This window comes from Diceros bicornis, chromosome 5 (assembly GCF_020826845.1).
Source record: "Diceros bicornis minor isolate mBicDic1 chromosome 5, mDicBic1.mat.cur, whole genome shotgun sequence".
NCBI classification, from domain to species: Eukaryota; Metazoa; Chordata; class Mammalia; order Perissodactyla; family Rhinocerotidae; genus Diceros; species Diceros bicornis.
The window spans coordinates 80,693,778-80,712,980 of NC_080744.1; the positions used below are offsets into that span (position 1 = coordinate 80,693,778).

Here is a 19,203-nt window from a genome sequence, read left to right on the forward strand (position 1 = left end):
GCTACTTAAATAAATAAATAAAAATATAGAAATAAGATACATTTTTGTTAAAGGATGAAGCCCGCTAACTCCTATCACGGTAGACTGAACGACGGGCTGTCTGCATCCACGGCCTGGCCATGGCCTCTTTGTAGAGGGACCTCTTCACTTGGGGTTGGCCGTGTGACTTGCTTTGGCCAAGGCACAGGAGTAGAGGGGACAGCATGCCACTTTGGTGGCCCAGGCCTTAAGAGACATGGCATGTCTCTGCTTTCCCCACTTGTGCCTCTGCCACTGGCAGGGGAACGCCCCTGCTAGCCTGCTGGTCTCAGGAGGATAGGAGTCACGTGGAGCAGAGCTGCAGACTGCAGCATGCAGCAGAGCCCCCAAGCCACACACTGGCCTGAGGGTCAGAAATAAATGCTGATTGGTGCATCCCACTAGATTTTATGTCTGTCTGAATCAGGGTTCAGAGAGGTTGAGCCACTTGGCCAAGGTCACCCAGGACTGAGGGTTGAATGCAGGCCTGAATAAAGGCACAGCAGGCTGTGGAACCTCCCACCACACTGTGTGAGTCCCAGAAGCTTCTCCGCACCCCTTCCTACTCAGTGAAAGGAAACACAGTCATAAAGTACCTGTGGGGTTCTAAACAGGACAGTGATGAGAAGTGCCCATCACTTTAGCTGACACGCAGTTAGTGGTGGCTCCTTAACCCAGAGCCATTGATAATGGATTCAGCATTCCCAGAGCCCGTGGAGGTCCCCGTGGTGACTCTGTCCTCCCCTGGAGGGGCAGGTAGGCCGAGGCGGGTCCTCTTTTGCCCTTGTTCTTCCACTGCACTCACGGGGGCTGAACAGTGGTTGCAGGAGGCCAGGAGGGGCCTGTTGCCTGGCCACCAAGTAAGTAGCCCATGGCCAGCAGGAGGGGGATGTTGTAGGGTTTCATCTGTGGGGGTCCAGGGCAGGGGTCTCACACTCCACTCCTCTCTATCACCTATGGGACCTTTAAACTCTCAGTGTATGGGCATAAATTTGTACCTTCTTCACAGGGGTCCTTATGAGGATTTAATAGAGAATATAATATATAATGCTAAGCCATAGGACAGAATTTTCCAGTGTATTTCAGACCACTTTCCTGTCATCTTCTGCAACTCTGCAGTGCACGTGTTTGGTCCATGCATGAACACCTCCGTCAGCATCAGCGGTTCACAAGACATCACCTCCCCCATCAACACCCCCTATCTCCAGGCACCTAGAACAGCACTCATCCTCTCCTCTACCTGTGTGTGTGTCCTGAGGTTCACTCAGAATAGGGTGGTGGGAGTCATGAGATTCCACTGGGGAAAGAGGCCTCTGGGGCAGAAAAGACTTTTCTGAGCCTACTCCTTCTTACCTGGTGATCACAGCTGTCAGGGAGAGGGCACCCACTAGCAGAGCAGAGTAAAGTTCAGACACAGACCTTTGAGGGGAAAAAAGTGGGGGCTGGGGAGTGTCAGCACTTTGGCCTCTCAGTACACATGAACATTTTCTGTCCTACCGCAAGCCCAGAGGCGGGGCTGGTTCTGAGTTGGTCCAGGGTCTACTGGCCCAGGTCCCTAGGACCTGTAAAACCAATGAGGATCCCTGGGGACCTCAGAAAACTATCATCTCAGCCTTGCCACCTTGTTGGCAGACCACAACATCGGCATGACCCAGGAGCCTATTAGGAATGCAGACTCTTGGGACCCCTAAACCCACAGAGAATCTGCATATCACCAAGATCCCCAGGGAACTCACGTATTCATCACAATCTGAGAAGTGCTGCTCTGTGGGACCCAAACCATTTAGACCAGTTGATTCTCAACCCTAGCTGCACATTAGAATCACGGCAGGGAGAGGAGCTTTTAAAAAATGCCCATGCCTGCCACTCCCCACCAGAGCCGCTCTAGTGGGTCTAGATGGTGCCAGGGCATTGGCAGTTTTTGAAGCTCCCCAGTGATTCAGGGTGGAAAAGCACTCATTTAAGATTACCAGCTCTTGACCAGGAGGGGAAGGGACAGAGTCCCCTGTGGGGCTTTTTCAGATGACACAGTCACCCATGAAGCAAGCCCCAAATGGAGCCAACATCCCTTCCCCAACTCTCATTCCTCAGGACTGCTAAGAGGAGAAGCAGGTGGAATCACGGAGCTGAGAACACATTGGAAAGGTTGAGGCACTACCTAAAAACCAGGACTAGCATTCTACTGCACGTTACCTTGATCTCATGCTAATACGACAAGGCCTTTCTAACAAGCAACTAAAAAAAGACATACATCTGAAAAAAGGAAAAATAACTTCAAAAGATGCAAGTCGAACACTCTGGGAACATTTAGTGCTGGGCAATGTCAAGAAGCAAATTCTTTTCCCATTTCATAATTTGATTTATGTGCAAAGAAATCTTCCAGAAACATCACCCTAGTTAGCCTTTGGGCATTTTTGATGGAGAAAAAACACTCAAGCAACTAAGCAAATTGTCTGCTGAGCCAGGTGCAATATTGAATCACTAATGCAATTGAGGATACAAACACACAAACCCTCTCAAACCCAACATACGGGCCCTCTCAAACCCAACATACGGGCCCTCTCAAACCCAACACACGGGCCCCCTCAAACTCAACATACGGGCCCTCTCAAACCCAACACGTGGGCCCTCTCAAACCCAACACATGGGCCCTCTCAAACCCAACACATGGGCCCTCTCAAACCCAACATACGGGACCTCTCAAAGCCAACACACGGTCCCTCTCAAATCCAACACATGGTCCCTCTCAAACCCAACATATGGGCCCTCTCAAACCCAACACATGGGCCCTCTCAAACTCAACACATGGGCCCTGAAACCCAACATATGGACCCTCTCAAACCCTGCAGGATGGCCTAGACTTTAAGGACAAGAGAGTTCTAGGGTTAAGACAGGGTTCAAATTGCAGTTCTGCCATTTACAAGTTGTTGAACTTGACCAAGTTTGACCTTGACCTAGACCTCTCTTACTCTCATGTTTCTCAGCTATAAAATGGGGATAAAAGTACCATGTTCACAGGTTGTTGGGAGGATTAAATGAGATCATTTCCTAAGGCACTGAATCCAGTGCCTGGTATGTACCAAGGATTTAACAAATATTTATTGTTAACAACAATATCAATGATATTCTATCGGTGTTAAAAGTGAGGCAATTCTAGTGGAAAATCTGGCAATATGCGTAAAGAGGCTTAAAAATGTTCAAACCCGGGGCCGGCCCGGTGGCGCAAGCGGTTAAGTGCGCGCACTCCGCTGCGGCGGCCCGGGGTTCGCTGGTTCGGATCCTGGGCGCGCACCGACGCACTGCTTGGTAAGCCATGCTGTGGCGGCATCCCATATAAAGTGGAGGAAGATGGGCACCGATGTTAGCCCAGGGCCGTCTTCCTCAGCGGGAAAAAAAAAAAAAAAAAAGAGGAGGATTGGCGGATGTTAGCTCAGGGCTGATCTCCTCACAAAAAAAAAAAACAAAAACAACAACAAAAATAATGTTCAAACCCAATAGTCCCACTTCTATAAATCTATTTACGGAAATAATCTCAAAACCATGTATAAAAAGATGGAAATGCTTACTCTTTTGTTAAGAGTGAACAACAAGAAGCAACCCAAATGTCCCAAACACCCAACAGGAGAATAGGGATTAGGTCAATCATTTTAGATAGTGCTCCTACATACAATGACGTTTCACTTGACGACACGAGCTAGGTGACCACACAAGATTAGGAGAAAAAAGTAGGATACAAAATTATATACACCATTATAAGTAAATAAAATTAAAACAAAGTCTCTGAAGGCCAGAGAAACAGACTAGAAGAGAACACACCCAGATATTAACTGAGCTTGTGTTTAGGGTAGTGGGACTCTTGGTGACATTTTTCTACTTCCTTTTTTCTCTTTTTTCAATTTTCTTTAAAAAATACATATTATTTTTATAACAAGAAAACAAAACTAACGGCTCATTTAAAAAAAAAATCTTTTTAACCAACATGAAATGATGCCCTGATTTTTAAGATCTTTGAATCCACAACAACTTTTGTCCCACGGCCTCTCAATTTTTGGAATTTAAGTGAGAATCTCAAGATAAATTTTATAATGAAGAATTCACCAAATAATAGGCATTTTATATCCTTCATTTGAAAACCCCTTGTTCTTACGTAGCCTAGGCTTCCCACAGGATATGTACAGAAGGCTTGGCCAGCCCTGTCCTTACCCAGATGCGTCTCCATGGCACGTTCTGGACACACGGCTGACCCCTCAGGCCCCACACACCAGTACATGCTGGGTGGTCGCCGCGACATGCCAGCCATCAACTCTCAGGGTGGCCACTCTCCCAAGTCAGTTCTGGTAGTAGTCACCGCCGCCGCCGCTGCCCGAGGGGTAGACTAAGGCAGGGACACACAGTCATGGCTGAGCAGAAAGCTGTCTCGTTCTGCTGGTGAAAAACATCATAAAATCAGAAAGCTTTTCTTAATTATCAAGTCCCTTCCTGCACCCTTGCATATATTTGCTATTTATATCGATTCATTGGTATTTCCCGTCTTCTTTGCAACATTCCATTTATCCAGCCATGCCCCATCAGTGGGGGCAGTGAGAGGACAGAGCTCTCCCCACCTCACCTTGCAGCTGGGCTCTGATCATGTCTACCTGAGAAAAGTCTGGAAGAAAACTCACACAATTGCAGAACACCTGCTGATAAAATGTTCAGTCATTGTTCAATCAGCACATATTCATTGTCACTTGCACAGTGACACCAAGAACACTAAATGAGGCTCCTGCCTTCAGGGGCTCACACTTCAGTTGGGGTGCGGCAGACACACTTACATTTAGTCACAAAGCAAGGGCTTCCCTTTTCCCAGGACAGACTCTTCCAGAAGCCCAGAGCAAAGAGGCAACGAGGCAAACCATCTCAAAGAGAAGGGGTCTGGAAGGCACTGGAACTGGTTATGCAGCCAAGTCAGTTTGAGCCCTGGGGGATAACAGAAAGGAGCCCCATACACTTTGCGTGCCCTCCACTGCCCCAGGGTACATTTGGCAGTGTCTGGAGGAATTTTTGGTTGTCCCAACTAGGGGTGGGGATGCTACAGGCATCTAGTGGCTAGAGGTCAGGGACACTGCTGAACATTCCTCAATGCACAGCGCAGCCGACCACAACAGAGAATTATCCAACCCAAATAGTTCCAGTTATCCAGAGAAACTCTGAGTTAGATTGAGATTCATTTCCTAAGACTAACGATGCTCTGATGAGAACCGAGTCAGGGCACTGCCCTCTCCTGCTGGGCCTCCACTGAGCTTGGGGGGGTCCCCCAACACAAGTGCCCATCTTGCTCTGGTGATTAAATGATGAGAAGTGCCTTGAGGGCAAGGCCCAGACCCAGCTCAGGCTTGGCACAGGGTAAATTGCACAATGGGAAGGGTATTACCATGTGAAATGCATGTGTTTCTACTAGCGTTCCTATAGAATCTACGCTATACATAACGGCCGGGGTAATTGCAACCATTCTCTGAGACAGACAGCTCTGAAATGGAGAGTGACAGTGTAGCCCAAAAAACCCCAAAATCAAAGCCATGTAAATGATGCCCAAAACAATATGGAAAGGAAAAAGCACCATCTGGTTGTCAAAGGCTTGGATTGTCCCTGTTACATGTCAGCGGTGTGACGTCAAGCCGAAACTTATGTGTTTCAGTCTTCTCATCTATTAAAAATAGACATGGACCCCCCTGCCCAGGCAGCCTCGCAGGGTTGCTGTGAGACTTCATGTAAGGTCAAGTTTCTGCAGCCACTTTTGACAACAGAGCCAGAGGTAGTTCTTACCTGTAATAATAGCAGAAGGACTGGAAGGCCAGCAGGGTCTCCCACCTGCCCCCTGATTAACACTCAGAATATCAGTGCTGGAGGGCAGACTGTGCTGTCTCTCCAGCAAGCAGGTTCTAGCAGGTGCCCTGAACAGGTGGCCACTGAGCAAAATCAACTTGAGACAGAGACAAGAAGAAGACGCAAAACAGAATCTCCGTTTTAAAATAAGGGCTCCAAATCACACAGTAACATTTGGAAACCAAGAAGCACAGTTGCTAAATGTTTTCAAACACCTCTCAAAATCCGCTACCAAATATACCCACAACACTTCAAAACTCCAAAAGCTAGATGTTCCTTCTGAAAACAGAAGTGTCCCACTATATAATGTTTTAGGTTTAAAAAAATTGTAAAAATATTTTAGGCCAACCCTGGCCCAGCACGTTTTGTTCCCCTTTTCATTTTCAGTTTCCTTTTGAAAATCACTTTACTAATGGAGGATTTTGCCAGTGGAGCAGTTTTTCAATTATAACTTGTATTTTGGTATAGACTCTAAGGTAGAAGTTTTAAGATGAGGTAACTCAAGTTTTGCTCAATGTTTGCCCTCAAATGGATCTTTGCTTCTTCCTGCTTCCTTTGGGTTCAGACCAATGTAACAAATTATGGTTGTAAGTTACATGTTTTCTTTTCACTATGGCATATACATCCTAAAGAGGGCTTCAAGAGGTTGTCTGCAATAACAATTTTTAAAACCTCATCAATTTTCTTTGAATAAAGAATAAACATAAACCTAAATGAATAAATCTAAATACTCAAGGAAAAAGAAAGAAAGGAACCTGACATTCATTCTACGTACGTTTTTATTGGGCCCTTTGCACAAGGGTAAACTTCATGAGTTCATGAAACTTACAGCTGGTGGGAAGGACACAGTTAAGTACTTGCTGTAAAGTGTCTGACAGGGAAGAAACATAGGAGACCCTGAACCTGCTCACCTGTCTTCTCAGGAAGCTTGGAAAGGACTGCCAGCACCAAGAGCTGGAAGCCACTTGCAAGTGAAGCATGTCAGCAATGTTCATATCATCCAGCACTTTTTTGAATCAAAGGCTGGTTGAAATGGTTGGCTCATAGTCCTAGACATGCTTTTGGCACTATTAGCATCTCTTGACCAATACTGGCTTGCCTACAAAACGTGTTTAATGGATTTGTGGACATCAAAACATCACAATGCTGCAGACTGGAGAAATGTGTAGTTCTCAATCCCAGATAAGCACCCAAGAGGTCCCCAAATTCTCCATCACCATCTCCCTCTGACCCCCAGAAGTCCCTAAACTGTCCATCATCATGGCCCTCTGACCCCGAAAAGTCCCCAAATTCTTCATCGCCATCTCCCTCTGACCCTCAAAAGTCCCCAAATTCTTCATCACCATCTCCCTCTGACCCCCAGAGGTCCCCAAATTCTCCAAGGGTTTGGGAACAGAAGCCCTTCATGAGTCTGAAACCACAAACAAGTTAAGGCTGTCCATTTGCCATTCAGTCACTGTACCAGGATGCACTGGGCGTCTCCTGGATGGTTCCGGGAGTCAAGATGCAGCAGCGAGCAAGGTAGGCACATAGGAACAGTCTCTGACCCCTGAAGCTCCAGTGGAGACCTCGAGGTAATTAAAGCAGAAATTAAACCGATAAAGTAGGAACACACAGACAGTGGAGACTGCAAGAAGGACACAGAGAGAGGGATGTGAGAGAGAGGCTGGGTGTAGAGAGGGTGGCTGGCCATGTGAAGAGTCAGGGGGCAGCACTGCAGAGGCCGCAAGCTGGAGAGGGAGATGGGCCAGGGTGGCTGGGGGGCAATGGTCAGGTGGTCTGAGACAGCAAAGGCCAGATCAGCTGGGGGGTGTGAAGGGAAGGAAGCCTCCTGGATTTCATGCCAAGCAAACACAAGGAGAAGCTATTGAAGGGTTCCACGCAGAGGAATGACACTCTCTGATTTACCTATTTAAGAAAACAATCACTCTGGTTGCCAAACAGAGAATGTGAGAGGACTGTAACCATAAGAGACAGATGCTGGTAACTTGAACTAGGGTGGGGCTGTGAGAAACAAGGGGATGACCCGCACACATGTTGCTAACAGACTTAATTCAAGGGATGAGGGAATGGGATGGAGGATAACTCCTAGGTTTTTGATCTGAGCAAGAGTTGACTATGAAGCCACTTCCTCAAATGTGGAAGCCTGGGGAAGGGAAAGGTTTGGCAGACCCCAAAACCTCCTTTAGGGACAAATTAGGTCTGAGGTTCGTTATGTTTTTAACTTAATTTTTATTCTTCCAGGACACAAGCAAAGATAGTTAAGTCAAATCACAAAAGGCATTGAATGTTAACGTTTTCCAAAATTGTGCATATTCTAGTCGTCCCTTTAATGTCCGCGGAACTTTGAAGCAGAGCGAGTGAATGGCAAACTCTGCAAGTCGCGTATTTGGGAAGAGGATCGCTAAGAACATAACTCCATGATCCTGTTTTTCCACCTCTCCGACCCCTGCAGGGGGATGTGTTTGTGGCAGAAAAACTTCCTGGCTCCAAAGCGCGAAGAGGCAGGTTGAGCTGGCTGCAGAGGTCCCCAAATGCTCTGTCACCAGCGCCCTCTGATCCCAAGGTCCCCAAATTCTCCATCACCATCGCCCTCCGACCCCCAGCCTTCTCAGGTTCCCCTCCTTCCCCCCGCCCCGACCGCACTCATCTCCCGCGCCGCCGACAGGGAAGGTCGCCCGCAGAGACCGCTGTAGAGATGGCGGTCCTTATCGGACCCGGCCAGAGACGCGACCCTTGGGCAAGAAGCACACCCCAGACTTTGAGGAGGGTGAAGGCGCGCTCGGCCATCCCGCATCACCAGGCCGCCCCCGGGCAGAGAGAGACTCTTGGACAGTCCCTTCTCAGCACACACGCACTCACACTCACACACGCACACTCACTCACTCAAACACGCGCGTCCACACAGCCCGCTCCAAATCGAAGGAAGGAGTTTTCTCCAAACGCGGAGGAAACATTTAGACGCCCTGGTGTATTTTCCTACTTCTGTTTCTTGCCTCTGCTCCCCCCGCCCCGGCACCATCCTGCGCGCGGTTTCGGGGTTCCCCCCCCGGGCCCCGCACACCCCCCATCCCGCGGACTTGCCGGAGCACGCAGCCGCCCGGAGCGCGGGCCTGGGCTTCGGGGCCCAGGGCTCCACGCGGACCCGCTGCAGGAGGCGGCCAGGCCCCCGGACGGGGCGCGGGCCGGGGCAGCTTACCTGCGGCGGCGGCGGGGCAGGGCCAGCGGGCGCCCCGGGATGCGGGGCTGGCCGCGCGGGCCTGGCCAGGAGGACACCAGCGGGCCGGGGCCTGGCGGTCCCACTGCCCTCCGCGCCCCGCGCCTCGGGCAGCGCGCGCCGGGGCCGGGCCGGGCCCAGACGCACTTCCTCAATCCTGCGGCCGGCGGGCGGGGAGGGCGGGCAGCGGGCGGCGCGAAGAGCGCGCAGGGAGAGAGTTGGCCGCTGCTGGTCCTCCCCGGAACCGGCGCGAGGAGTCCCCGTGGCGGCCCGCCTCAGTTTCCCTAGCCGTAAACCGTAGGTGATCAAATTCACTGCTCCTGCCCAGGAGACGACAGGGCCCTCGGGCCCCTCTAGCGCGAAGTTTCCTCCAGGTTTGGGTACTCTGCTCTCTCCATGCGGCGTAGGCGCAGCGATTAAGATTGGTGGGTTCCCGGCTCAACTCAGCTTTCAGTGTCCCTCTGTTCTGTTCAGCTGCAAAATCCGCGGATTAACCTCTGACTTGTACATTGGCCGTGTACTCTGGCAGTAAACACTAAAAGGACAGGGAATATTCATTTGTGTACAACTCTACAGGGCCGTATAGAAATGGGTATTTTTAAAGCTTTAGTATTTTGGAAACTTCACCCCCTCCACTACATGAATTTAGTAATCTAATTATGGACATATGCAAACATGTCGTTATTTGATGAATCATTTTAAATTGGGTTTTTTTGGGGGAGGGATAGATAAAATATGGTGGAATGTTCGCAATTTATTGTTTCAACCTAATATAAGGACGTTCATCACACCGTTGAGGCCATTACCCAAACGCAGACCATAAAGATGCACGTCCGTGCTGCAGGCAGGCCTCAGGTTCGGCTCCAAGTGCCCACCGGGGAAAGAGAAGCCTGCTCAGAAAAGGCAGATGGTTCTGCACCCTGGCAGGACCTGCACCCTAGGTTCCTCTCATGTAATGTCACGACTGGAACACTCCCAGGATTTAGCACGAGGCAGAGACAAATCGCCACCACCCTCACCGCCATTTCACGAAAACAGGGCAGCCGCAGGGCCCCCACACCACCTCGCGGACACTCCGGGCGCAGAGGCCACTTGGAGTGGCTCTTTGGGCCCCTGGTTGGCGAGGGGACCACCGGGCAGCTTTGCTCTGCTCCCAAGAGGCTGCCCTTCCAGCTCCTGCCACGAGACGCCCTTCCAAAAGGGTGGGCGCAGTTTTGCTATCCTGTTCTCACCACTGCGGTCCTAATTCCAGTATGCAAAAGGCAGCAGTATGATTGCTATCGAAAAGTCCCTAATAATTTGCAGGGCGTGGTGTCTGCAGCGCTGAGTGAGCCTGACGACCGCTGGGCTGCGCCTCTAGGGCGCGCGGCCCCCCATCTAGCGGCACCGTGAGGAAGCGCACGCCCAGTGCCGGGGCAGACACGGAGCGGACGTGGCCATGCGAGTGGGGGCAACTCAACTTCCCCTTTAAATGAGCTTGGGAATCGGCTAGGAAATGTCTCCAATGTAGAAAACAGCCGGGACACTCGACACAGGGAGGCCTGTTTCAAGCTGCTTATATCCTAGCATTTAACTCTATCCGTTAGGCATGCGTTAGTCACAGGTTTGCATGGGACAGTCGTTAACAGGTTAAGATTTCTTACTGCTTCTTGAACCCCGCTGACCCATGGTCCTCCAGCTTTTGCTCTGCATCTTACCGGATTCTCAGCAGCTCATGTTGGCATGACCCCTCCTAAGGATGGGTCAGGTGAAAGCTACTCCCTGACCTGACATTTCTGCCTTCTGAAGGCATAGTGGCTGACTACCCCCTCCGTGTCTTCTAGTCATCTTTCTTCAGCTGGGTACTCAGTTTCCTCAGACATTCTTCCTTGGGCCGTTTTTTTAAATGTCCCTCATCTACTGTCCAGCTTGGGTCAGCCATGTGCCAGGAGCAAGGACAGCAGAAGGAAGCTAGGGCATTCCAAAGGATCTACCTTTAGAGAACGTCCCCATCTCCTGCACCCACCCCCACAGGCACAGAAGTGCACACGTGCACACACACATTCACACACCACAGCTGGTCTGTGCCCCCAGGATGGTTGCCTTCAGAGAGTCATGCTCCGGTAAACCAAAGGAAGGAAAAGGTCATTTTTTTCGAATTTTCTGCTCACATCTGGATTGAGAAATGGGAGGTTTCTCAATATATTAATGCATACATAACGTGCATACATTAAGAGGTATCTGATCCCAGACTCCCTTAAGTTTTCTGTTAAAGGTTGTGACGTTGCCACTGCGTGGCCAAAGTGATCTGGGCTCTCACATCAGATGCCCAGGTTGAGCCTGGTGGACCCAACTAAGTACAAGGAATGCTCTTGATCCAACCTCAGTGTCAGCTCACGACTTGGTGATCGACACTTCTTGGTTCGAAGCCTTAGAAACTTTAGGTAAGTTAAACCCCAACACCTAGATCCTCATGTAGAAAAGTGACAAAAATGGATACTTGTGCACACAGTTGGGGGATGCCACATTTTTCCTAAATTCCCATGCAATCCTCCCCACTATTTTCCACACTCATGTCCTCATCATTCTGTGATAAAACAAGACTCAGGCAGCTTAGATGACAACTTAAATGTCGCCAACTAAGACAAGAGTCTCTGAGATGAGCTCCCTGCCTGGTCAACCACCAAAACCACAGACGTGGATTTCACACTCAGGCTAAGCGCTTGGCCTGATCGATTGAGCAAACGTAAATTTATTCTTAAGTTATTGGTGCTGCTTCATTACAAGCCATGTTGTACAGAAGGTCTAAGAAAGAGAAAGGTCGGCCACAGAATTAAAATGGGTTTGGTCTTTAAATAAAAAAACAAACGTTTTTCAAATATCCAATTTTATTTTATCATTGCTGCATTGTTGAACACAATCTGCAGTCAGGATCAGAATTCCCAGGCTAATAGATTTTTAAACCATACCACAGGAGTAAACCTTAAAAGAAGTGAAGTCTAATACTAAATAGATTTCCATTTCTAAATACAATATATTACAGAAGGTTAAATATATCACCTCTGTGTACTTACAACTATAAAAAGATACATTAAGTATACCAATTATAAATAATGTAGCATTTCATATTAAAGTCATTATTGTACAATGAAAGAATAAGAACCTTCTAATGCATTATTATCAAGGTTAGTGTCTATAGATACTTGAGATAAAGTCCTGAAAATTCAGTGTATGCAGTCAAATCCTGATTTAACAAGTTACTCATAATATAAGTGATAAGTGTTAATTAACAGAGAGAAGGTGAATTGTGTATTGCATATTGCTGACAAGAATAACCCCATTTCATATATGAATTTCTTTATATATATACTGTTTTTGACATGACCTTCATCTCATTATTGCCCCCCCAATTTAATTCTCAAACATAAGCACCATTAGAAAAGACTAGTTAGTAACAGTAAAAGTATCCGAATAACACAATTTAAGTTTGTTTTTGTTTTTTGTAAAGCTACATGGGAACACTTTAAGTTTTCCAAGTTAAAACATGGATTTGCACATCATTTGGATACAGAGAGAGGAAAAGAAGAATTCACAACTTGTGAGTGCAGGACTCAAGCTGCTTTAGTAGGAGACCCAGTCCCTCCACGGAGTTCAGGTGTTATTTGTTAATTAATCATTAATTAATATCAAAATAGGACTTGAAAAAAATCAGAGCTGTATAATAGCAATCTTTCCAGTCGTGTAGTTTTACTAATCTAGAATGGATAACCCAACTGGAGAAAGGAAAACTATATAGGCTTCTCATACACCGTTAATGCATGTGATAGAAATGCATAATTTGTAACAGCGAATTATGGCTCTGATTTGTAAAAAGCGGGACTCAATTATCCTAGGATTTGCTATGCTATTGTAGTGTCAGAACACGGGGTCCTTAGCAGCGATGGTGACACTAGTGATGTTTTCTACCTAAGAAAGTGCCTTGGTTAAGGTAGACTCTGACATAGTTTTAGACAAGTTTTTTGGGCTGCTGATTCGGTCATATTCCAAAGGCAGTACTGGTTTGAAGCTGAGTCCTATTGTCAATGCCAAGATGCAGTCCTCAAAGACCCACGCCCGTCCATAGCCAAGGCCTCCAGTCTCCTTCCACGGCACATGCTTCCCCAAAGCTCCCCACACTGGCTCCTCGCATTCCTGTTGTTGTTTTTTAACTTAGTGCTAATCCTTTCCCATTGAATGGGGCTGGATCTGTGGGCAGGTAACCCTGAGGAGACCGCAGGTGCAGGGCCCTGTTTGCAGAACACGCAGGGAGTTATTTTCCAAATTCTTACTGGAATCAGAGTCAGCAAAGCATTTTTAAGCGACTGCTGGACAATTCAAATACAACTTCCTGCTGCAAAGCCCTGAGCCTCTTCACTGTCCCCGGGGCCTGGTGGAAAGGGGAGAACAGCAAGGACTCATAGCTCCATCCCCAGGCAGGACTGTGACTCCACACACAACATACTGGTCAATAAAACAGGAGTGTGAGAGGAAAGACAAATCAGTCCAATCCAGTAGATTTAAAGTCTCCAGAAGAAAGTATCCCAGAAGGTCAGAAATGTAGTTTTTTCTTCGGCAAGTTCGATCTGCCACATTCAGCTGTTGAACGTTGGAGGAAGGAGCCCACCTCTCCTTCAGGGGTTCTTGTCATCGAGTTTGATGGTGACAGTTTTCACTTCAGTGTATTCGGCCAGAGCATATTCACCTCTGTGATCATAGAAAAGAGGAGAATTCACAATGGCATGTCCCTGAGCGGTGCTGTGGGACCCCTGTTCCAGTGCTGGGTGGGCTAGTGCTCTGCTGGGCAGTCTGGAGTTTATGCAAAAGGTCACAATGCGATGAGCTGATAGGTAATGGCCAGGACTATAGCACCATTAGTAAGTTTAAGTAACTGGATATGTAACTTAAGTTTAAATATCAAGTTTTTTGTGTGTGATGCTCTTGAAATATACAGAAGGACTAAGGGTTTGCCTTTAAAGAATAAAGGGGATTAAAAGAAGAGGTGATTTCCCTGGATGGAGGAGTAGAGAGCTAGAAGAGAGGGTCTGCGTGGGTGAGGGAGGAGGGAGCTGGGGAGCAGACATTACACTGGGTTTATAACGCTGGCAATTGGGAGCCACTTGAAGAGACAGAAGAGGCAGAGGCCCAAAGCTGTTGACTGGGGATGTGGCCAGAGGATCCATGAGGGACAGGGACACAGAGGGCCTGGAGCTGGCCTCAGAGCACATGGAAGGGTGAGGTGGCCTGGAGCGGCGAGGGGAGCAGACATTAGCACAGACTGGACACAAGGAGATCACAGCCTTGGAGTTAGCATCTTAGGTATATGCCCTTTCGTTAGGTCCTGAAGAGCCCAGGGGACCCTTCTTGGGCATCATGGGCCGTCCTCAGGGCAGCTCCCCTTCCCAGAACTGACAGGCAGCTTTGGATTGATTTAAATACCTCTATAACACTTGTTCTGCTATTACGTAAATCAAAATGTATACCTGTTTAGGAAAAGAGGTGGAAGCGGAGGTGGCCACCGGAGGTTCTGCAGCTAAAAAGACTTGAGACAGAATCCCATCTCACCCCTTAGACCAGTGCTTCTTAATGTGTGGTCCCCAGACCAGCAGCATCGGCCTCACCTCAGAACTTGCTCAAAATGCAGATTCTCAAGCCTCCCCCAGACCTACTGTGGGAGGCAGAATAATGCCCCCTGACACACAAATGTATCCATGTCCTAATCCCTCGAAACCGTGATTATGTTAGGTTATGTGGCAAAGGGAAATTAAGGTTGAGGTGGAATTAAAGTTGCTAATTAGCTGACCTTAAAATAAGGAGAAAATAAGGGCCCAGTTAATCACAAGCATCCTTAAAAGTGGAAGAAGGAGGCCGAAGACGAGAGTCACAGGGAAATGAGGCTACACAAGCAGGTTCAGGGAGATGCAACAGTGCTGGCTTTGAAGATGGAGGAAGAGGCCACCAGCCAAGGAATGTGGGAAGCCTCTAGAAGCTGGAAAAGGCTAGGAAGCATATTCTCTCCTAGAGTCTCCAGAAAGGAATGTAGCCCTGCAGATACTTTGATTTTAGCTCAGTGAGACTGTGTCAGATTTTTATCCTACAGAACTGTGAGATTATAAATTTATGTTGTTTAAGCCACTAACTTTGTGTTAATTTGTTGTAGCAGCAATAGAAAACTAATACACCTACTGAATCTGGGGGCAGGGCCCAGAAATCTGTGTTTTAACAAGCTAGGGGATTAACAATCCAGGGGATTCTGATGCAGCTCAAGTTGGAGAACCACTGGATTAGATCTAAGTAGCTTAGGCAAGTTCTTTGCCTTCCCTGAGCCTCAATTTCATCATCTGTAAAATGGGAATACCATCACCTCCTTGTAGTTATGATTAGAGATATTCATATAGAGCACCTACTGTGTGCTAGGTAAAAAGTGAATGGCAGAGAGTAATATTATTATTTTATTATCAATAAGTCATTGAGATTTCTTGGTAGTTTCCTAAAACAAACAGTTCAAGAACCCAGGATAGTGGGTGAATTTTTTTGTAATCTTTTCTAAACATAACACAAAATATAAAAGCCTTACACAGAATGCTAAATTCAACTTTTGTAGAGCAGAAACTCCATTTAAAAAAACCCAAAGACAAATAAGAAACTAAAAAAAAAAAATGACACTTAGAGCCCTGTGTGAGAAACAGAGTGCTGTTTTCCTTAATATACAAAGAGCTCTTACAAATCAATTAAAAAACTCACAAACAACCAAAGGGAAAAATCAACAAAGGACATGAACAGGCAGTTCACAGAAAAAGAAATACAGATTACCAATAAGTGTGAAAAAGTTGCTCAACCCCCTCGCAATTAAAGAAATGCAAACCAAAAGAGCAGGGAGCTCATTTTTCATGTGGCTGATTACCCAATTTTAGGAACTTACTCTGAAAACAATCTCCCACAAGGGCATAAAGATTTATGCACAAGAAAGAATATCAGCATAGTTTGTAATAGCAAAACACCCTGGAAACAACACAAAAGTCCATCGTAGGAGACCACCAATAAAAAGGAAGACAGAATATCCAAAGCCCATTCTTAAAAGAAAAAGCAGTTTGCTCTCATTTCACTTGAAAACTGGAAAGGACATACATATTTACATCCATTGTATGCAGAGAAAATGCACAATAACATTTAAAAGTGAGCATATAGTGTTGCATTGTAAAAGTTCAAAGTAGTTCATGATTTATCAACTTAGTAAAGAAAAGAAAAGCAAACCAAGTGATGAAACCATGTTGAGTTAGCACATAACTAATCAGTCCAGTATTAAATCATTCCTGTAAGATGAAGTGCATGAATCACTTCATTCTTTCTATTCCTGCCATCACTGCCCTCGTTCAAAATCTTGCTGCTCTTATTCAACCCACTGCATTGTCTCTGAACTGGCTTCTCATCAAGTCTCGACCACCTTAGTGCTCAAGGCCATCCATGGGCCCAGCCTTTCTCCCATTAGACCTCCAGAAGTCAGAAGGGAGAGGGACTGCGACTGTACTGTTCACTGCTCTATGCTCTGAGCCCAGCATGTGCCCAGTGCATCAAAAGTGCCCAATAAATATTTGCCAGGTGAATGAATGAGCAAAGGAACAAATGCATGACTGAACAGTGTTACCTCTAACAGATGGAATTGAGGGTCAGGCGCGGGAGGCCTTGACTTTCCACGTCTCTACAGTGTGGATTTTTTTGTTACTGTATTACTTTTATTGCAAAGCAAAACAAAGAACTAAGAAAAGCGCCCAGGAGGAAGAGAAATTGCAGGCTTCATCCTAAGACCTGCACAGGAACAGATGGCAGACGGGCCTGTGGGTGGGCGGCAGATAGCCAGCCCTAGCCAGGCAGCCTGGGATGGGGAAAACCATGGAATCCACCACACAGTGCTCCAGCATCAAAAAGGGGAACTTAGTGCAACACGAAGACATCAGTTAGAGATAACTGAAAACGGAAATTGGTTTTCAAGGCAGTTTCTAGGCTCCTTGTGAATTATGCTAAAGTACTTTATCAAAAGCCTTGGGAAAATATATGCCAAGTGTCAAAAAAACAGACATTCAAAAAAAGTCCCGACTGTGGCTATCTGGCAGGATAAAACATGGACCGCGTTCAGTGCATACTCACCCGGCCTGATCTGCGCCAGGCCGGGGGTTTGCTAAGGACCAAAGCACTGTCGTGGGTGGGAAGGGAGACGGAGGCGACACCGGTGACGCAGGTGAAGAAAGCGATAAGCGAATAGTTGGTGTGAGTCAGTACACCAGAAGTCAGGTGGGCCCCATACTCTTCCCACAGCTTCGACATCCAGGGACATCTGCTTTGGAGACTGAAGTTCTTGCTGTGGGAGGAGGCTGTGCCTGGCCTCTGGGAGGAGGACCTTGTGGGGTTCTGGGTCCCCCAGCTATCATGACCTGACTGGTTGAAGGCAGCAGGTCAGAGGAGACAAATGACCATGTGTGCCCTGGCTGGCTTCATCCCAGGTGACTTATGGAGGTGACCCCCGCTGAACACGCCCCTGTGGGGTAGTGGGTCCACGGCCCTGTGGGGTAGTGGGTCCAAGGGTTCAATCCCAACTCTGTCACTTGCTGGCAGTGTGACCCGGGCAAGGCATTGGAACCTCCCTGGCATCCCCGGGTTTCCTCATCTGAAAACAGGGATCATCTGAAAACAGGGATAGCAATAGTACCCACCCACAACAGACTGAATGTTTATCTCCCCCTGAAATTCATATGTTAAAGCCCTAACCCCCAATGTGAAGGTATTAGGAGGTGGGGCCCCTGGGAGGTGATTAGGTAATGAGAGTGGCGCCCTCATGAAAGGGATTAGTGCCCTTATAAAGGAGATCCCAGAGAGCTCCCTTGCCCCTTCCGCCACGTGAGGACACAGAGAGAACATGGCTGTCTATGAACCAGGAAGAGGGCCCTCACCAGACACTCAATCTGCTGGTGCCTTGCTCTCAGACTTCCAGACTCTAGAGCTGTGAGAAATACATGTTCGTTGTTTAAGCCACCCAGCCTGTGGTATTCTGTTACAGCAGCCTGAACAGACTACAACCATCTCATGGACTGTTGGGAGGACGGCATGTATCAACATGTGCAGGGTGCTCGGACAGAGCCTGGCAGAGTCTGTGCTCAGCAAATGCCAGTTGTTGCCAGCGTTACTGCTGTTGGGGGGCCCTGGAGGGGACCTGGGTGACCCCAGCTCAGGCCTCATGTCTCTTGTGGGCAGGTAGCTGTGAAGAGGTAATGAACAGAGGCTCACAGAACACAACACAAAAAAGCCACTCAGGGGAAGGAATGAGGTTTCTGCAAAGGGTCTTCCTGGCCAAGAATTTACTGAGGTTCCCTGCAGGGGAAATCAGCCATAGGAATTAGGTGGAGACCAATGGACACACTCTACTCAGATGTTCAGACAGCTCTGGGGTACTTGCCATGAGTCAGGAATGGACTAGAAAGAAGAACCAAGATGGGGCAAGGGACCCCAATTCCATAGAGACTGGTCAAGAGCATTTGCTCAGGAATGGAAGGCAGCCTCATTCTTTCATAATATCTTTATTAAGAATCTGGACAGGGAGCTGCCCAAAGGCCCTACCAAGACCCAGGCCGAGGGGAAGTGTTTGGGTATCCCCACTGGAAGATGAACAAACACATATGAGGTAATGGTTTGTATATAAATAATACAAACTGTTTAAATAAAAGGAAGAGCTCAGAGCCCTTCAAGATGTCCCAGGAACGGCCCTTTGTGTTGTCATAGATGGTCCCCCTGGGAAGATTGATCCTACAAGCTGTTTGTCCACAAAGCCTAATAAAACCCCAAGTACCACCAAGAAGGACGCGAGAGAGAAGGCAGCGTCCAGCTGGAAACCACAGCGTGTCCAGCCCCGGAACACTCCGTCCAGCTCTGTGCCTGGGCCTTTTATCTTGGGCCAGACAGAAGAAGGCCTGTGCATTAGTCTATGCCTATGGAGCTCATCTTCCCAATGGGCAAGAAAGAAAGGAACCGTGAAGGAGTACGTGGTGCGTTTGAAGGAGCCATGGAGGGCAAGCAGGCGATGCTGCAGTATGCCTCAC

At 47.8% G+C, this 19,203-nt stretch overlaps 2 protein-coding genes across 3 annotated transcripts in view; both read right to left on the reverse strand.

Annotated features, from left to right (window-relative positions):
* Positions 1–9,145, reverse strand: part of LRRK1 (leucine rich repeat kinase 1) — a 128,653-nt gene extending 119,508 nt beyond the window's left edge. The window contains exons 1-2 of one of the 2 annotated variants that reach the window (XM_058542310.1): positions 9,083–9,145; positions 4,222–4,443 (exon numbers count right to left, since the gene is read on the reverse strand). In XM_058542310.1, the coding sequence (XP_058398293.1) occupies positions 4,222–4,318 (97 nt within the window). In that variant the 5' untranslated portion in view covers positions 4,319–4,443; positions 9,083–9,145. The remainder of the gene's footprint in view (positions 1–4,221; positions 4,444–9,082) is intronic. The other variant, XM_058542311.1, reaches the window with a different exon arrangement.
* A 3,055-nt stretch (positions 9,146–12,200) lies between these two features.
* The window catches only part of ALDH1A3 (aldehyde dehydrogenase 1 family member A3), a 36,706-nt gene continuing 29,703 nt past the window's right edge, over positions 12,201–19,203 (reverse strand). The window contains exon 13 of the mRNA XM_058540482.1: positions 12,201–13,822. Within this exon, the coding sequence (XP_058396465.1) occupies positions 13,750–13,822 (73 nt within the window). The 3' untranslated portion in view covers positions 12,201–13,749. The remainder of the gene's footprint in view (positions 13,823–19,203) is intronic.